The sequence below is a fragment of the Dipteris shenzhenensis genome, chromosome 19, assembly GCF_047967505.1.
Source record: "Dipteris shenzhenensis isolate YYH24624 ecotype China chromosome 19, Dip_SZ_1.0, whole genome shotgun sequence".
NCBI classification, from domain to species: Eukaryota; Viridiplantae; Streptophyta; class Polypodiopsida; order Gleicheniales; family Dipteridaceae; genus Dipteris; species Dipteris shenzhenensis.
Genome location: NC_141614.1, coordinates 41,039,712 through 41,058,805, shown reverse-complemented (window position 1 = coordinate 41,058,805; position 19,094 = coordinate 41,039,712). Strand labels below are relative to the sequence as shown.

General features: G+C 43.0%; 1 protein-coding gene across 7 annotated transcripts in view; it reads right to left on the bottom strand.

The window, feature by feature from the left end:
- Nucleotides 1–7,386: 7,386 nt before the first annotated feature.
- The window catches only part of LOC147890477 (protein MEI2-like 5), a 105,194-nt gene continuing 93,486 nt past the window's right edge, over nucleotides 7,387–19,094 (bottom strand). For 3 of the 7 annotated variants that reach the window (XM_087390343.1, XM_087390341.1, XM_087390349.1), the window contains 2 exons: nucleotides 13,044–13,223; nucleotides 11,833–12,788 (listed from right to left, as the gene is read on the bottom strand). In XM_087390343.1, the coding sequence (XP_087246469.1) occupies nucleotides 12,615–12,788; nucleotides 13,044–13,223 (354 nt within the window). In that variant the 3' untranslated portion in view covers nucleotides 11,833–12,614. Of the gene's footprint in view, nucleotides 7,487–11,832; nucleotides 12,789–13,043; nucleotides 13,224–19,094 lie in introns of those variants that run through there. The other 4 variants (XM_087390346.1, XM_087390344.1, XM_087390347.1 and 1 more) reach the window with 4 other exon arrangements.

The window sequence follows — 19,094 nt, the reverse complement described above, 5'->3', positions numbered from 1 at the left end:
AGACAAATTCTTTCATAAATTAAACTTCAAAAGATGTGCCTCAGATGCTAACTTGTATGTGTATAGGAAAGGTGGAAAATCTGCTATTATTGTTCTATATGTGGATGATCTCCTTATTACAGGTGACTATGAAGACATGATCCAGCAAACTAGAAAGGCGTTGAGCACTGAGTTTGAGATGATAGACTTAGGCTTGATGCACTACTATTCGGGGATTGAAGTCTGGCAAGAGCTAGGTAAGATCTTCATCTCTCAGCAGAAATATGCAAGGGAGATCTTGAAGGCATTTGGTATGTCCGAGTGCAAGGAGATAGCTACACCTATGGAGGTAAATGCGAGGCTATCTATGGAGGATGCCTCACCACCAACAGACATCGAGAGGTACAGGAAGTTGGTCGGTAGTCTCATCTATCTGTGCTACACTAGACCGCACATCAGTTTTGTTGTTGGCGTTTTGAGCAGGTTCTCCAATAAGCCTTGGGAGAATCATTGGAATGCAGGGATGCGGGTGCTCAGGTATTTGAAGGGCACTCTTGATTATGGCATCACTTATGGTATGAGCACTTCCTTGGCTGGTCATTGTGACTCAGATTGGGCTGGAGATGTTGATTCCAAGAAATCGATTTCTAGATATTGTTTCTCTTTAGGTTCAGGTATCTTCTCTTGGATCAGTAAGAAACAACCAACAGTGTCATTGTCTTCTACCGAGGCTGAGTACAAGAAGGCAGCATGTTTTACTACTTGTGAAGCAATGTGGCTGAGGAGGATCTTATGGCACATGGGAGTGTAAGAGGATGAGGCAATTGTGCTGAGGTGTGACAATCAAAGTTGCATGGCCATTGCTAAAAATCTAGTGTTTCATGCACGCACAAAACATATAGAGATTCAGTATCACCATGTGCATGATTTGATCGAGGACGGGATAGTGGAATTGGTCTACTGTCCAACAGAGCAAAATGGAGCAGATATCTTCACCAAGGCACTCAGGAAGGATCAGCTTCAGGGTCATCTCCAGAGACTCGGCATTGGGCCGAGAATGTAGTTCACCTGCGGGTGGACATTGGGGGGGGTGTTAGATATGCTCAATGCCCCACCCTCCTGGTAACCACCAGTGGTCCAAGGTGCTCAAGTTGTATGGCCCCCATATGAGGAGAAGCCATGTGTGAGCCCAGGACACTGGATGGATCCTGACTTGCATGTCAGATGAGGTCTATCAATGAGAGCGTTAAGGGTAAAAAGGTGATTGTGTGGGAGCCCCTGAGGCGATGGTATAGGGAATATTCTCTGAATATTCCATGGACAACTAGTCGGTTCCACCGAATAGGTTGATTGGTCGGCTTCACTGACTATGTTGATCCGACTACCACACTCATAGCTATAAAGAGGCAACCTCCCTAGTCCATTGCACCAGATCAAATCTTCCAACTAGTAGCTCTTCACCTAGTATCTATCTAGATCGCCATCTAAGATCCACTGTGGGAGTGCACGGGTGGACAGAGCCATCATCTGTACTACATCAGTATTAAAGGAAAATTTTGTTCATCTCTAGTATGCTGTGTACTCTCTATTCTTGGTTCAGTTTTTGTTGCGCTGCACTGTGTAATTTAACAGACTTGCGTTGACTAAGAAGAAGGTAGCCTCTACGCATCGCCCCACTTTAACTCGTGCATAGCTCCAAGAAGGATTGTAGCTCCTCCCGAAAGCTAATGCATACGCATTCTCCCTGAGGATTTTCTCATTTGATTGTATTCCTCTACTCCTACAATGAGCCCAAATTGATCTCCATGACTCCATCACACTACCTTAACATTAATGGATGTGAATGATGTGTTGGCAATGCATGATCCTTGGAAGTGGGTCATAATATCACCAATGTTCCTTCTTACCCAAATCAGTGTTTACCATTTCACCATGTACTTGAGGACATAGTTTTGGACAATCAATTCCAACAAGTGCCTTGTTATATCTACAACCTTGGTCTTCGAATTCTAGAACTTATCCGTGCCTTTTGTTGTGGCCTCCATCTATCTATCTCTGTAATTCTCTTTACGTGTTCAAAAAGTTATTCTTACATGACAAGCATGATAAATAGGCCCAACAAGCATCTGCCCATTCGAGGTATTGTCCTTACAGCATCTCAACATCAAGCCACCTCATGCCACCCTTAAGCACAGATTGCAAAGAGAAGGATCAAAAGTAGGGAAGGACATCCACTGAAGAGTGCTCATAGACAAATAGTCTGAGCATGATACAATGACTAGAGAGCCCAATAACGGCGCCACTAGAAAAAGTGACAATAGTCATGGCTGCCAAACAACCAAAACAGCTTTTCAAAATTACTGCAAAACTTCGCATCTCGATCAGACACTATAGTCTTTGGCAAGCCATGATGAACAAAGATATGCTTGATCAATAAATGTGCAACTTGCTGAGCTGTTAAAGTCTTCTTGCATGGGATGAAATAAGCTTGCTTACTAAAGCGATCTGTTATCGTCCAAATCATATCATTTTGATTCGATGTAGTAGGAAATCCTGTTATGAAATCCATAGATATTTGTTCCCAAGGGTGCATAGGAATAGGCAAAGGCATAAGCAATCCTGGGGTCTTGCCTTTGTAACTCTTGATCTTTTGACAAGTGATGCATTCGGCTACAAATTTAGCCATATCTTTTCTTATAGTAGGCCAATGAAATCCTCTTGCTATCACTTGTAAAGTGGCAGTCACTCCCCTATGTCCCATATATGGTGGTTGGTGCATTTCCTCCATTACAATTTGTCTAAAGGGTCGAGTGATGCATAATTTCTTTTGATAAAAGAGGTATCCATCATTGCATGAATAGTCCAACATAGGATTCCAATTGTTATTCTCTAATTTGTTCCATATATCGAAAAAGTCTGGATCCCCTTGATAAGAATTCTTCATACCTTCGAAAGGCTGGGTCTCTACAGCAGTAATGTGATTTATACTTGGCTTTCTGCTAAGAGCATCAGCAACTACATTTTCCTTTCCAGGTTGATACTGAATCATGGGCTGAAAACTCTGTATAAATGATGCCTATTTAATGTGCCTATCGAATATTAGTGGCTGAGTCAACAAATGCTTGATACTTTGCTAATCGATTTTGATAAGAAACTCAGATCCCATCAAATTATGTTTCCACATTCACAAGGCATGCACAACAGCGGTTAATTCCTTATCATATGTACTATAATTGCATTCCACTGGTTTTAATTTTCGGCTCTCATATGCTATTGGATGTCCATCTTGCATAAGTACGACTCTAATTCCATATCCACTAGCATCGGTTACAACTACAAAGAATGGTCTAGAGAAATTGGGTAGTTGCAACACAGGAGCTTGTGTGAGAGCTTCTTTCAAAGCTGTAAAAGATTTATCTTGACGCTCGGTCCATAAGAAATGCTTAGATTTTCTAAGAAGATATGTCAATCGATGTGCAATGTATGCGAAATTCTTGACAAACTTTCTATAAAAGCTACACAATCCCAAGAATGATCTCAATTCATGTATATCTCGGGATTTAGACCATGTGATTATGCACTCAATCTTCTTTGGATCTACTCGAATCCCATCGACAGATACAATGTGATCCAAATACTCTATCCGATCTTGAAAGAAACTGCTTTTTTCAGGATTTATGTACAAGAGTGAAAAGACTAGCTTCAGATGCTCCTTATGCTCCTCAACATCTTTGCTAAACACCAGAATATCATAAAAAAATACTACCACACAATCTTGGTGTTTAAGAAAGATTCGGTTCATCATTCTACTAAAAGTAGCTCGAGCATTACTAGAAACTCATAATGTCCCATCTGAGTTCTAAAGGCAGTCTTGTATATATCCTCTTCTACCATACGAACTTGATGATAGCCAGATTTGAGATCTATCTTACTGAAGACCTTAGTCCCTTTCAATTTGTCCAAAAGATCAACAATCCTAGGGATTGGATATTTGTTCTTCACTGTGATTTTGTTCAGTGCACGATAGTCTATACACATTTAGTAGGTTCCATTTTTCTTTTTGACTAATAAGACAAGTGCTCCATAAGGAAAACTGCTGGGTCTTATTAATCCTCTCTCTATCAGTTCCTCCACTTGCTTTTGAATTTCCTTTTGTTCTAGTTGATTGACTCTATAAGGAGCTTTGCAAGGTGGAGTATTGCCCGGTAAGATTTCTATCCTATGATCTTCAGGTCGAGAACATGGTAATCCAGGTGGTAAATCCTCTAAGAAACAATCAGAAAATTGAGAAAGAAACCTTTGGTGTGTAGGCTTAGTATTTGGCTGAGTAGCCGTTACCTAGCCGTTACCGTATTCACCAAAATCAGATATGTCTTTTCACGTTTTCTAATTGCTCTTTTAGCTTGTGTGTGGTTGAGTAAAGAACTGATCTCATGTTTCATTGAGCTTTTCAGACATTATTCTTGTCTGTCCTTCTCAATCCACATCTGATGTGAATCGCAATCTATCTTAGGATTGTATTGATGCCTCCATGGCATTCCTAAGATGATGTCCACTCCCTGTAAGGGTGCCACTAAAAAGTCTCGTGTATCCTTGTAGGGTTTGATTGAGATTTCAAGATTCTTGACTTCTCTAGTACAATTGCAGTACAATTGTACTTTGTTTTAGTAAAAGCAGCTTTAACCTTATAGTTAGATGGAAAAGACTCTAGGTTTAGCTTTGCTAAGGTTCTTTCCGAAATAAAATCATGTGTACTACCATCGTCATACAAAATAACCACCTCTTTGCCATTAATGAAACCTTTCATTTTTAGAAGAGCATGACAATTATACTTACCTCCCTCTTGCTTGGCTGCTTTGTCGTCAATCATGTGTACTTTCGCCATCGTGGTCTTCTTTCTTTTAAGACACTCAGTGGCTATGTGTCCCAGCTTGTTGCATTTGAAACACCTTATTTCCTTCTTTGGAAAATTCCCACCGTTCGGCTTCAAAGAAGAATCTGTCTTCTGTGATACAAAACCATTTTTAGATTTAAAGAAGGGATTTTTATCAAATCTCTTTTTCTTATGGAAGGGTACATGCCGTTCTGAATCTTTTCCTTCTTTTGGGATTCCATTCTTCCTTTCACAATTCATTGCAAGAAAAATTACAGAGCTCAGTGAGCGAGGATGAAACATGTTAATCTCGGCTCTCAGCTTAGACTTTAGACTTGCCACATACTTTCTGCGTTGATCTCGCTCATTTACTTTCTCTAAGGATTGTAATTGGATCAACGTTTGCCAAAATCTATCAGTATATGTGGAGATCGTTTCCTTATTAAACTGCCTGAAAGTATCCCACTGTTGTCTAGCTTTTGCTTTGAAGTGTGAGGGAAGAAAATCTCTCTTGATGAGCTTTTGAAAAGAATTCCAAGATTTTGGTCGCCTTTTACTGTGCTTAGTGATGTTCCACCAAAGTGCAGCACTCTCTACTAAATGATTTGCAGCACATTTAATCTTGTCTTTTTCAAAGAATTTCTCCCCTAAAAAATAATCATCTAGCTGACTGATCCAAGACAAGATAGTGCATGCTTCTTTCTTTCCATCAAAATTTTGAAATGAGAAAGCTTTTCTACTTATCTTACTCTCCTTCCTTAAATTTTGTGCTCTCGGTGTGGCTTTGACTGTCTTGATAATAGTATCATCGTCAGAATCATCATTGGATGTCTCATCGTCAGATGAATGTCTCTTCCTTTTCTTACCATTGATTTTCTTTTCCAATCTCTCCCTATGCTCACGCTCATCGGCCAACTGTGCATGAAGTGCGTCTAACTACTCTTGGAGCGTGGGTGGTTGTGGCTGATGTGCCATGATAATGCGATAAATACAAAATAAAGCAGAGCAGAGAAAAATTAGGATACTAAGTGTATGAGATTTAAACGGATGGAAAAGTGTGTTTCGAGTGTATGGTAAGAAATGGATAGCGGAAAATACTAAGTGTATGAAATATAAAGCAAAAGAAATCACTTATCTCGCTCTTTGATCGAAGGTGGGAAAAAAAAAAACTAGAGTGGGAGATATGTGACCGATGTTGTCGCTTGAAGTCGCCTTTGCACTCGACTGATCTCCAATTAATTGCTCGGTGATTCATGGTTTCAAACCACCTTCTTGATTCGAGCTTCTCAAATTTTGCAATGGTCTTCGTCTTGTGAAGCTCCGATCGCTTATAGGAGCCTCCTTTCTCTTTTATACGCCCTTGCTAGTCGGCGAGGTGGCTTAGCACTTGAGTTATAGGTCACCAAATGGAAAAGAGTCTTCTTGAGTTGGCCTTTAGAACGCTTTCGTTGAGAGGTCTCCCCAAGGGCGATGGCGTGTAGTATGTCGCAATATGTGAAAAGACGTAGGACTGCTCACTCTAGTGTTGAGTCTATCCCAAGACCCCAAGCTAGCAAAGTCCTCCAGAATCTGGTCCTTTGACTACGCACGTGAGACGACGGCACGACGACTGCTGCAGATTGTATGCTAAGGTAGGCCGTGTGGAGTCTGTGAACTCTACAAATCTACAGAGGCGGCGCGATAGGATCTCCAAGTGCCTTTGTGTGTAGCAGACTGCAACGACTGCTGGTACTCGATGGCAGATTTTTTTTTTTTTTTGGTAATTCTTTGCAGAGGCGACGCTATGGAGACTGCGGGACCAGCGTGTTGTTGTCCGCGATGACAGAGACCAGAGGAGCAAAGGCTGGTAGTGAACTCAATGCTCCTTCTCTTTTAATATAAAATCAAGAAAACGATGTAGGCTAGCGCGGATCATGGAGGGCTAGAGGCGACGGATTTTACAATGCTCGAGGAAGAGAAGAAAATAAGTCATGGCCTTGTTGCAGTCCACAAGAGACTAAGGCACGCGCAATGGGAGTATCTTTCAAGAGACGTGATCATTTGCTGCATGGGCATCATGGCGATGGCCCCCTTAGACTCCTAGAGTCCTCTCGAAATTTTATTCATATTTTTTCTCTCTCTTTCCGTAAGCTTTCTCTTCTTTGTCCATCACAAGAACTTCTCCTTCCAAGTATCTTTTTCTTCTCACACGAACCACGAGATAGCCTTCTTACTTCACAAGAGCATCACCAAAGCTCTGATACCACTGAAACCAGAAAGTAATTTTTTCAACACACAAATTCACCACTTAATCAATTGGAGAAAAAGAGCTCAAGCACACCACGAGAACACAACAGACTGGGTACAATCTCCCCCCCTAGATGAGTGGCTCATGCTTCCTCATCTAGAGTATTTATGATATTTTATAAAAGCACCAAGGAGCCAAAATTATCCCTCTCATCCAAAAATGAGGGATTTGCTTTACATAGCTTTCTTAGAGCCCAAAAATGAATTATGTCCACTATAAAATATATTGCTCAAACCCGTAATAATAAAGCAAATACAAAATTGGCCCATGGCCATATATAATGCGCTATGCGACACCTCGATCGGTAGCCTTGCACTAACTCCAATTCTCGCTATGAGTTCCATCACCTATACTCAAGCCGCCAATTACATTAGTTATTAACAATTGATTGAACGAATCACCAAATCAACCGATCCCAACATAACCGCTCTCAAAGCACAATAATCAAGCATAACACCAATAACACTAGAGACATCAGTATTATCATGGAATCACCCACAATACCGATCATCTAGCATGGCAAAACACAAGCTAGTCAGGCGTCCCCAACTAACCACACAAAGTATCCACTAGGACCCCCGCTGCGTCCGGTGCGCTCCTATGGAGTACTTTGTCATAGTCTCACTCGACTAAAATTAATAATGTCCAAAGCAAGATATATCAGAAATATAATTTATAGATACATTACACACAACATGACATGATAGAATCCACTCTCATGGAGTTTTTTTAAGTAGTAGCTCATTGGGGAGTGTACTCTTAGGTTCATTCTTGGTCTCAAAGGCTTTTTTGCCTTCGGTAAACATTAATAAACCTCTCTCAAAGAGAAAGTCTTTGAAATTTTGAAGGGTCTATCAGACTGAAGAACCAAATACAACAAAAGTTAAGGAGTGGAGCCACTAAAGTGGGCATCCATACCCAAGACTGATGTCTAAGTCAAGAATACCAAATAGAGAAATACACTACAATGTCTCAACGGAAGGGTACACATAGCCTAGCATATTTGCCCACATGAGAAACAAGAGGGGAAGGGGGGGAGGGACCCTCAGTGGACTAGTTGGTCGCCTGTCCATAAGAGTCAAAAACTCTATATGGTATCTAGGGACCAAATCTACAAATCGGCTGAGGATAGAGGATATGATCTCAACGAGCAATGGATCTAGTGAGGCTGGCATCGTTGACAAAGGAAGTCAGTGATAAAATGTTGCTAGTGCTCAACATGGGAAATCTGTTTGGGCCCCTCTCTCTCCTTTTTGGTCTCCAAGGGGTAGCTCATTGTCTGACAAGAGCCACCATCACTCTAGTGATCTGTCTTTCCAAGTTGAAGAGTGAGGAGGAGACATTTACGATCCTCGTGTATTAGTCAACACCAAGGAGAGTTTCTCATGTCGTGCTCTCTAGTCTAATATTGTACCAGCCTCTAGTCTGATATCTCTTAGGTAGAAGAAGTCTATAATATTGTCCTTTGGTTGGAAGTCGAACGGGTCCTCTTGGTCGTCCTATATCACTTGAAGTCAATCTCTACATCACTGAGCCTCAAGTAAAAAGGTCTCTCAACGTGCCGCTGATGGGATGGGCCAAGAAATATGAGTGGGCCCAAATTTGCTCCTAAACAGATTGTGGTGCCATTCACCTATCTCATAGTACACAAGGCATTCGAATGTAAAGTGCTCTTTTGATTGAACCTTCCACATATCATTGTTACTATAGATCCGTCCCATGTCTCAAGAGAACAATCGAAATTGCCCAATCACAATCTTGAAGGCCTACGAGAAGTAGATCCGAGTATAACCACAGAAAGAGAGGAAGAAAGAAAGAAATATATATTAACATCTTTTCAAAGCCTCACAGGCCAATGACAAAGTACCCTAAAAATAGTCTCTCATATATTCCAACATGGATTGATACAAGGGCTTGCTAGGACCCTTGCTGAGTGCCATACTAAGACTCAAAAACCAAAACCAAAAAATTCAAAAATCCTGCTATCGCGACAACTCTCCAATGGTATATGAAAATAACATGTCCTTGCCTTTGCTGAGTCGTCGCCCGCTATGGTGGGAGGTGTGACCTTTGTAATCTCTGTATCCAATGGGCCATCTCAAGAGTAATACCTCAACTCTGACGGTCCCCTCTTAGAGTCAAGACAGACTGGACCTTCATCACACGTGCTCTATGCATGGTCTTTGTGGCTTTGGCTCCAATCTTCTCGTCTTCTCTTCCCACTAATCCCCTTTACTCTCATATAAGCTAGCTTCTCCTCCTCCAATCCACTATGACCTGTACCGACTCAAATGCGTAGAAGTTTGTGACATGCCGTTACGCCTGGTCAAATTATCTCCCATGTCACCGTCACCTCCTACAATGTTATCTGTCTCAATAGAGTCCCTGTCGTCGCATCTAGATCAAGTAGAGACCGATGCAAACCTGATTGTGAGAATGGATCAGTCGGGAAGGTGACCTAAATCTATGTCCCTCCTAAAAAAGGCAGTGATATATCTACAAATCTTGTAGTAGACTAGACGTGTGCATAGAAAGTGCTCCTCCTCCAGTTACATAGCCTTCAGATCCATGGCTTTCTAGGTGTGCATATGGCTCTTCATAACTCAATCCTCTATTGATGGGACAAGACCCACAACTATCCAATGGCAATCCTCAATGCATGTGAGACTCGTCTATCATCCAAGTTCTGGGATCTAATAATCACTCCATCCTCGGATACTCTTAGAAAGTGATCGTGGAGCTTGGTGGGGGGCTCCTAGTTTCCCCCTCCAAGTCTATGATGTATAGAGCTATAGTAGATCCAACCATATGATACGATTGATCTCATCTCGTGGACTTTGAGGGGATGTGGCATCCAAATTGTACTGAAAAGATGGGAGTTGATCCATCTAAGTATCCTGGCTAGCAAACCATTTGGATATTATAGTTGCATACTAACTAACCCCTCTGTTTGCTAGTCATGTGGATGACTAGTTCCAACCTCAATAGTCTCCCATTGGGTAAGGCCCAAATCCGATGAAGATATGTCATTATCTAAAAAATGGCATCGATTTCGAGTTATGTCATGGCAAACTCCCCTGTACTATCTAATGGGGCAATAAGGCTGATATATATGGAGTTTAATTTGATTAATTCTAGTAGCAATGTGTTTCCTGAGTGAGAGAGAGAGAGAGATGGGGCAACAAGGATCATTGATGAACTCTAGTAGCAAGTGCCATGGTGCTTCCTCTCTCTAAGTGAGAAAGAAAGAAAGAAAAGAAATTTTATTAGTCTTCGGAAGACCAATAGGTCTATGAGACTGAAAGAAAACCTGATACAAATCAAAGTAAGGGTGGGGCTACTAAAATGAGCATCATCACCCGTGCTGAATCCTAAGTCTGATCATACATAATCAAATACATCTAGGTATGACAATGAAAAGAAAAAAGACTGGAGCGGAACGTAATCCTTCGTTGTCATGTCGCCCTGGCTGGTACATAGCCGGTGATGAGGCGCTCACGTCTGTCAAGGAATCCCGTGCGTCTCTGTCTCTTGGAGGAGGCTCGATGCAAGACCAGAGCCACCGTGACTCCCGTGGGACGTATTCCGGGTCTAAACAATGACGGGAGGTCCCTCAGAGTGATCTGTGTCCCCTCGATGTCTCGTGTGTCGTGTTGCGAGCATCGGGTCAGGGTCTCTGTCACGTCTGCGGCTAGACACTGGACGATCAATGTCACTCGATGGGAAGAACTGTGTGATCTTGCTCTAAGAGATATTTGATGGTGTGGCCAAGCCCCGTCGCCTGAGTAAGTACTCTCTGTGTCGGACCCCCTCGTGAATGAAGGCCGTGAGGCATCTCTGATCTGGGTAGGCGAGGAATCTGGAAAGGAGACTGGAGCCGTCTCTGAAGAGACAGTGGTAGCGATCTCAGATCTCGTAGTACACTGGGCACCTGAAAATAAAATGCTCCTCCGACTCAACCTCCTGACAATCGCACAATATGCATATACGATGCTCCCTAGGGATCCCCTCTGCTCTGCCGCTCTCTATGCATAGGCGGTGTGATGATACCCGAAACTGTCCGATGGAGATTCGTAGCGAGGGAGGCATATGAAGCTCAATGTACCCTGGTGGTGTGATGAATCCCTCCTCCGAAATACGAAGACAGTAATCTCTGTAGAAACTCAGCTTCACTGGAAGCTCCCTCGAATCCAACCAGGTCCTAAAGGTGTGTAGCTACAGGAGAGAGAGATGTATATAGCAAAATGCACCAAATCCAAAAACAAAACGGAAGTGTAGTCTCAACCTCATGATATCATCTTTAAAGCTGAAAACCATGGACTTCATCACGCATCGGACTTAGCTACTATGACATCTCCAGCAATGTCATCAGTGAACAACGATAGGTGTAGACCATAGTATACACATACGCTCTCGCAATTACACACATCTCCACACGCAGTAGTGAGTCTTCACTAGAACTTCGGAGGAAAACCGCAGACTCAGCCATGACAAAGGCTGGCACTAAAGGAGCAAGCAAATGAGAAAACCCAAAAGCTCACTCAACCTAGAGTTGGCTATGAAGACGAGTATTTCATTAGGCTCTCCCAAATGAGCAATTCTAAGCAAAAAACCTTATTAAAAGAAAACTGAGAGACATGTTTAGCATTCTAACTAGCTATTGAACAGGCTTTTCAGTGGTACGCAGAGCTTATGCTACAGCTTTGTAGCAGCAAAAATGTCATGCTGGCTTTAATAGTCCTTTTGAGATGAGAGATTAAATCATCCTAGTTGTAAAAAATCAACGCAGATAATTGAGAAGATCAGGTCTCTTTCTATGAGCCTTGTAAATGAGTGTTATAAACTCGAACGAGAACCATGAAAAGAGCTCTCACGTGAAGAAATTATATATAAATTAGATGAATCAGTCCCTGAAACCAACAGCAGCCCCAGGATACTCAACCAAAGATGAGCTTTGATCTCTTACAAGAAGATGGCCTCCGAAAGAATTAATTGGCATATGGTGTGCACATTCCACTCAAAATATCTCAGATGAGCAATATCCCAGAAGGAAGACCACTTACATAGAAGCACTGCTACTTTCAGTTTAAAATGATACAACTACTATCTAAGTTCACGGCATGAAACCTGCCACGATCTGTGCAAGTTGGTGAATAAGAATACACTCTGCTTTCATCTCGAGCGCCACACATTATACGAGTACACTCATGTGTTAATTTTACATCTAGTGCCTTTGATGTTAGAATGAGCACAGCCAGGAGCCTGCAATAACAATTTCCTTGCAAATGAGCATCATGTTAGCCAGCCAGCTCTACTCCAGAACTGTGAAGCAAGTGGATAAGCATACAGGCTGCCACAGGCAAACTCTATCCATCTGAAAAGTTAATTTTATATGCAAGCATAATCCCAATCCTGACTAGCCAACAGAACGGAAGCACATTTTTATGCACCTTTTAAATAAACCTCGACTATGGATCACACAACTTTTCCATCATAGCTTTGAATAAATTGAAGGAATGCCTCATCTCCATAAGGTGACTCATCTTTACGGTCAGTGCTCCCACCTTTTGGACTCCCCTGATGACTTCCAGTAATAGCACGACCCTTGCTCATTCGTGTACGTGCATTGGGTCCAACAGGAAAAGGCTCCTTCATGAAGCAATGACAATAAGTGAGCTCTTAAAGGGCCAATTTAAACACACGAGGAAAATTGTTCACATATTATTATCCCAACAGGAAACCCAGTCCCCCGCGCTTCCTCTCGCTGAGCATAGGAAGGAGACGATGGGGTGAAAGGCCGTGAGCTGAAGACACTCTGCAACCAGTGTAAACTTCCAAATTGAAAGGCTGACTTGCTTAAGACGCCTTGTGTTATAAACAAAGCCCAAGACAAACTCAAATTACCTGGTCCCCAACATTGGGTCCATTCGAGTGAAAAAGGATAGGGCGGCATCTTTTATCCTCATTCATCAAGCTTGAATTTTGGAAATGTGCAATTAGAGCTGTCTTGCCTTGAATGCGAGCATAAGCCAATGAGGCAACCTTCTCACTGTTGAACTTTTCCCATTTTACTCCATGAAAGGCCTGAGTGTATACAATATTGTAACTTAAAACCACAACTTGTAATCATTTTAGGATGCTCCAAATGAAGCAGACTAAAACACCAAAGGAAGGAGCAGCAACTAGAATGGATATACTAAAAAAGAAAAGAGAACATATAGAACTGGACTATGGATGTTAGCATCGCTCAGGAAATTTTGAAACCTGCTCACTTTGTCAACCAACCTCATTGAAATTAAGCCGACTCCAATATGTCTCAACAAAGCAGTGTCAATCATAAATGTTGTCTTTTGTTTATTTTATTCTCAAAAGATGCTTCATGCACTCCTGACAGTTCTCAGATGCAGTGAATTGTTCCATCTCATAGACCCAAGTTTTACCTTCTGTAGATTTCAGCTCTCATCTGGGAGTTCAAATCGAAACCTAAAGACTCTCTGTCTGTAACTGATGCAAGTAGGGCTTTCGGAGTGAATGCCGGTTTTAATGGCCCCACTCTTTAGTTTTTCTAATGTATCCGGTTTTTCCTAGTCTCATAGACCTTTCAGTGTCCTGCAGACTATAATAGACTGACTCTCTCTCTCTCTCTCTCTCTCTCTCTCTCTCTCTCTCATGTATATGTATATATGGACACACCATTGTCTGGAACAATTAAGTTTTCAACCTTTGCTCCACGCCAATTTTCCCTCCATATCACCAGATAAAGTGAGTTGTTCATCTCATCGACCCATGTTTTACATTCTGTTGGTTTCAATAACTCGAGGACAGAGGAGTCTCGCATGCAGTGAGGATTGCCATTGGCCAGATGCGTGTTTCATCTCATCAAGTGAGGGTCAAGACGGGGAGAGCAGCAGGCATACCCAGGGAGCAGCGGATATGTATGCTTTGCACACTAGGAGTGACTGAGACAGAGGAGCAATGCCTATGTGCCTACCCAGCCTATTTCTCCAAAGTCCCGTTGATACCTCTGCGACCACCGGTAAGGGCGTCATGGGCATCATGAAGAAGCAACTGCCGTTTGTCTTTGAGTACACATAATCCTTTCTTATAGAAAAGCCAACCGTCCTCTAATGAGTAATGGCCTGGAGCAAGCGTCGTGGCTAACTGGAACTGCATGCCAAACTCTGCTGACTCCGCTTATTGTGCCTTCATGCTATCAAGATCCTTTCCTTTGATTTCGAGCACAGTGGCCTGCTCAATGGTCTGGATGGAACCTTTCTAACTGAGAGCGTCTGCAACGGGGTTGTTTTTGCCAGGAACGTACTCGATCATTCCCCCAAACTGCTGGAATATCTGGCTCCACCGTTGCTACCGATCGCTCCATTGCGTACTAGGCATTGTTTGAAGCCACTTAAGAGCTTGGTGATCTGTCTTCACCGTGAAAGTCCATCCGTATAGGAAAGGCTTCCAATGATTTAATGCCTGGATGACACCGAGGAGCTCTCTATCATACACTGAATAGTTCTTTTCGGCATCGTTAAGCTTTCTGTTGTAGTATGCCACGGGCCTATCCTCTTGCTGTAAAACTACCCCTATGGCGACATTGCTAGTGCCTGTGATTACCACAAATGGATCATCCCAAGAGGCGATCTCCATAACTGGTGCTGTCGTGGCCAACCGTTGCAAGTCGTGAAAGGCCTGCAAAGCTTTGCCTATGACTTGAACTTTTTATCTGCGTGTCTTTACTCCCTTGAGTAAATCTGTAAGAGGGGCTGCGTATGTTGAGAAACCCTCCATGTGCGAACTGTATGCTTGACACAAACCCACAAAGGATCAGATCTCCTGGGCCGTCGTAAGGACAGCCCAACTTGTGATAGCTTAGATCTTCTCAGGGTCCAATCGAATCCCTTGAGCACTAATGATGTAGCCCAAATACTGAATTTCCAGCAATTTTCTTTGCGTTGAGATATAGTTGGTTATCACGTTATAATTGTAGGGCACATCGCACATCCTTAATATGCTACTCGGCTGTAGCAAGGAAAAGATAAGGATATCATCGAGAAAGATGAACAGGGACTTCCAATATACTCTGCAAATACCCGTGACATCATCTTGTTGAATCTTGGTGGCGCATTCTTCAGACCAAAGGGCATGACGACGAACTCATAATAAGCTCGCTCTGTTCGGAAAGTTGTCTTTGGGATGTCAGCTTCAAAAATCCGGACTTGATGGTAGCCACTCTTGAGGTCAATCTTTGAGAAAAATCTTGCACCATTGAGTCTTTCCAAGATGTACTCGATGCGGGGCATAGGAAACTTGTTGCTTACCGTAAGCTTGTTGAGTACTCTGTAGTCGACACATAGTCGTGCGGACTTATCCTTCTTTGCCACAAATAGAATGGGTGCAGCAAAAGGTGAAAAAGAAGGTCTAATAAACCCTGCGCGCAATAATTGAGACCATTGCTGCTCTAACAACCCCCTCTCCATAGACTTTGAAAGTCGATAAGGGAACTGACTTGGAGGTGTCAAGTCCGGAAGTAGATCAATGCCATGGTCTTCCGGTCAGAGCATGATGTCTTGGAACTCTTGGAGTAGATCCACCGTTGCTTGCCCCATCGAAGGAGCAGCTTGAACTGCAGCGATTTGGCACTGGACATCAACAAGTGCACACATGGCACCGTTGCCGGGGCGGCGCGACCTGCTTGAATATGAGAGATTAACGGAATCCCTAGTATGCTCCGATCACCGCGTATCACGACGGGCTCAGGTAAACCTTCCACAATCGTGAGACAAAACCTTATCACTTCACTAACCATAGTTAGTGAACTAACTGCTGTTGGGGGGAAAAACCTCTAAGTGAGGAAAAAGTGCCCCTAGCTTACTTATTACATTACATTGGTCACTGCTAAATTATAGCAATAATTCTAACAATGTCATAGTAACAAAAAGAAAGCTGAAACCCAAAAAAGGCTACATCGAGGATGATATGATCAAATAATAAGCTCATCTTCATCCTGAGACTCAACCTCTGCCTCCTCCTCCTCCTCATCATCATTCTCCTCTACTAACAAATCATCATCATCAGAGGTGAGTGGGCATCATCTGCGCTATGAAATCCAATATATTTGTCATGCGTATACTCGTGTCTCATCTTGTTAAGCAAACGCAAGTTTGCATTAACAAAGACAAGATCATTGGCCCGTTGCGTTCGCAGACGATTTCTCTTCTTTGTGTGGATATGGACAAAGCTACTCCACAAACGCTCACAAGAAGAGGAGGTACAAGCTTGGCTTAGAATGCGGATGGCAAGCTTTTGCAACTCGGGGGAATCAGCTCCATAGTCCTCCCACCATGTAACAGCCCCAACTCGAAATCTGAAATTCCAAAACTCATAAATTTCAGATTTCTAATTTTGTATTAAATAACAAATTACAAGTTCCTAAAATCTGAAAATTAAAATGAGTTAATATTACCTATCATGCTGTGCATCTGGCCATCCATACATGCCTTCCTTATTGCGATAATTGGCAAGCTGGTCTTTTGTCCTCCGCCGTCCATCAGGAGTTGGCACCATCTTCTGAAGAGTGAGGTTCCAACCACGAACAACCTCTGCATCACTCTGTTGTGCACTTGCCTTGTGTTGAAACTCCGGGTCCAACACAAAGGCAGCTGCATGCATGGGAGAGTAATATTGATTCCATCTGCTCACAGCCAACTCTTCCAATTCTCTCAACCTTTGGGGATCCTTTTCTATTTGTCTGATATTCTCAATCATCCGATCCATCCCCTCATACACCTTACCAAGAAAAGGCATATCTCCATCAACTCGGTTAAGCAGCTTCACAGTAGGCACACATAGATCAACAATGTGAGATGCATCAGCCCAAAATTCATCACTGCCTATGCACAAGTCATAACAATAAATTCCAAGAGCCTGCCTAGAAGTGGGCAATGCATCCAACTCTGGGTTTGCCACAACTTGTTTCAGTGAAGGTCTCATTTCAAGGAGCCTGCGAAGCATCAAAAAGTTGTATGCAAAGCTTGTCTCTGCATACTTCAAAAGCTCCTTGTTGGCAAATTTACGGTACAAAGCAAGAGAAAAATTATGCCGTGTGATGAAGTTAACCACCTCTTTTCCATTGTCAATAACATTCTTGACCCAATCCAATTTGCCAATGTCTTTCAATAAATTATTCAAGCAATGTGCTACACAAGCGCTCCACTGGATATGAGGATACTTTTGCTCCAATAATGCACCTGCTGCCTTATTGGTATTTTCCCCATCTGAAACAAGTTGCAAAACATTAGACGGCCCCACATATTCCACTGCATCTACCCACATTTGCATCAATATAGGTGCTGTTTTTTGTTGCACTCCACACTCTATGGAGTGTATGTAGAGTGCAGATCCCCTACAATATGCAAGGATACCCTCTAGTGAGTGACTTCGCACATCACTCCATCCATCTGTAACCAAACTTACCCCATACTTTACCCATTTCTCTTTCACACGTTCAATAGCTTGCTTAACTGCCACCACCTCATCCTCTAGAAGCTTGCCCCTCAAAGCATCAAATGTGGGAGGGGTATATGTGGATCCAAATGTTTTGATTTCTAACACCATCTCTTTGAAGTAGGGTGATCTAGCAACATTGAAGCTAATCCCATTGGAGTAAAAAAATCGGGCCACAGCTGCATCTACTTGTGCCTTCCTTTGCAGATGCCATGATGTGTAAAGATTACCCTGCCTATGTGAAGTAGACCGAGATGTAGCAGGAAAATCAGCAGGAGCTCCATGTGCACTCGCAGAAGAAAAAGCCGTAGTAGCACAGGGAAGAGGACTCCGAAATGCAGTGGCCTACTGAACACATGTTGCATGAGCACTTGAAGAAGCTCCTACACCAGTGGAAGCCATTGTCTTTGCCCTTTTTGTAGTGGGCAATACTTCAACCTCTCTTTGCAACCTTTCTTTCTCTTGTGGTGAGATTACGGAGCATAGCCCAATCCCCCCATCCTTAATGCCAAGAAGATGACATTTGACCCTATCAGGGTTCCCTCCTCGCTCCAATCCACACCATCTGCATCTAAACTGCGAGCTCCTCCTTTCTTGGAGTCATACTTGCCTACCAAATCAACTTGGCTCCACCAATAATCCGATTGGGTGAACTCCTTCTCTTGCTGAGGGACAGCGCTTTGTGAAGCCATATCCATGAGCAAAAAGAGCACTTGTACAAGCTGCAATAGATCAAATTTCAAAGGGAAAAGCCAAGAATCAATGGTTGCAGCCAAAAAACAGCAAGATGTTTATGGCAAGAGAAGCATAGAGAAAGGAAATGTGCTCACCAAAGCCGGGTGTCCAAAAGAGCAGCCACTCGTAGGGCTGGGACTTGGGAGAGAACCAGGCGGGCCAAGAAATCGTGGGGGAGAGCAGCGGGCAGGTGAGCAAAAAAACGTGACGAGGCACGCGGCGTTTTTTTTATGTTTTGTCCCTGTTTTTAGGTCACGCCCGAAACGGCACCAGAAATGACGCGTTTCGGGTCTGAAACGACGTTTCAGATGCCGTTTTGGCGTTTCGGGCTGCGTTTCGCGTTTCGGGGGGTCTGGCACGAGGGAAATGCCGTTTCAAGCCTAAATTGCGCCGTTTCGGCGTTTCAGCGTAACTATGGTTGGAAGAGCCAATACATTGGCGACAGACGAAGTAGGTGCTTTCGCAGCCTTTTCGGCAAGCCACTTTGAACAATCCTTCTTGCCATGCCGTGGCAATGAAAGCAATGGTGTTCTTGGTGGTACCGCTTCTGCTCATCAGGCTGTAGATAGCCTCCCGTAATACCCGCTTTAGCCTTCTCATCCAGAGTCATCTTTGGCTTGGACTCCTTTTGACCAGAAGCCTGGCTGTCTTTCTTTTGGAACCGGTGTCCTTCTTGTGATCCTTACTCGTTGTGTTGTTTGACTGCTGCAG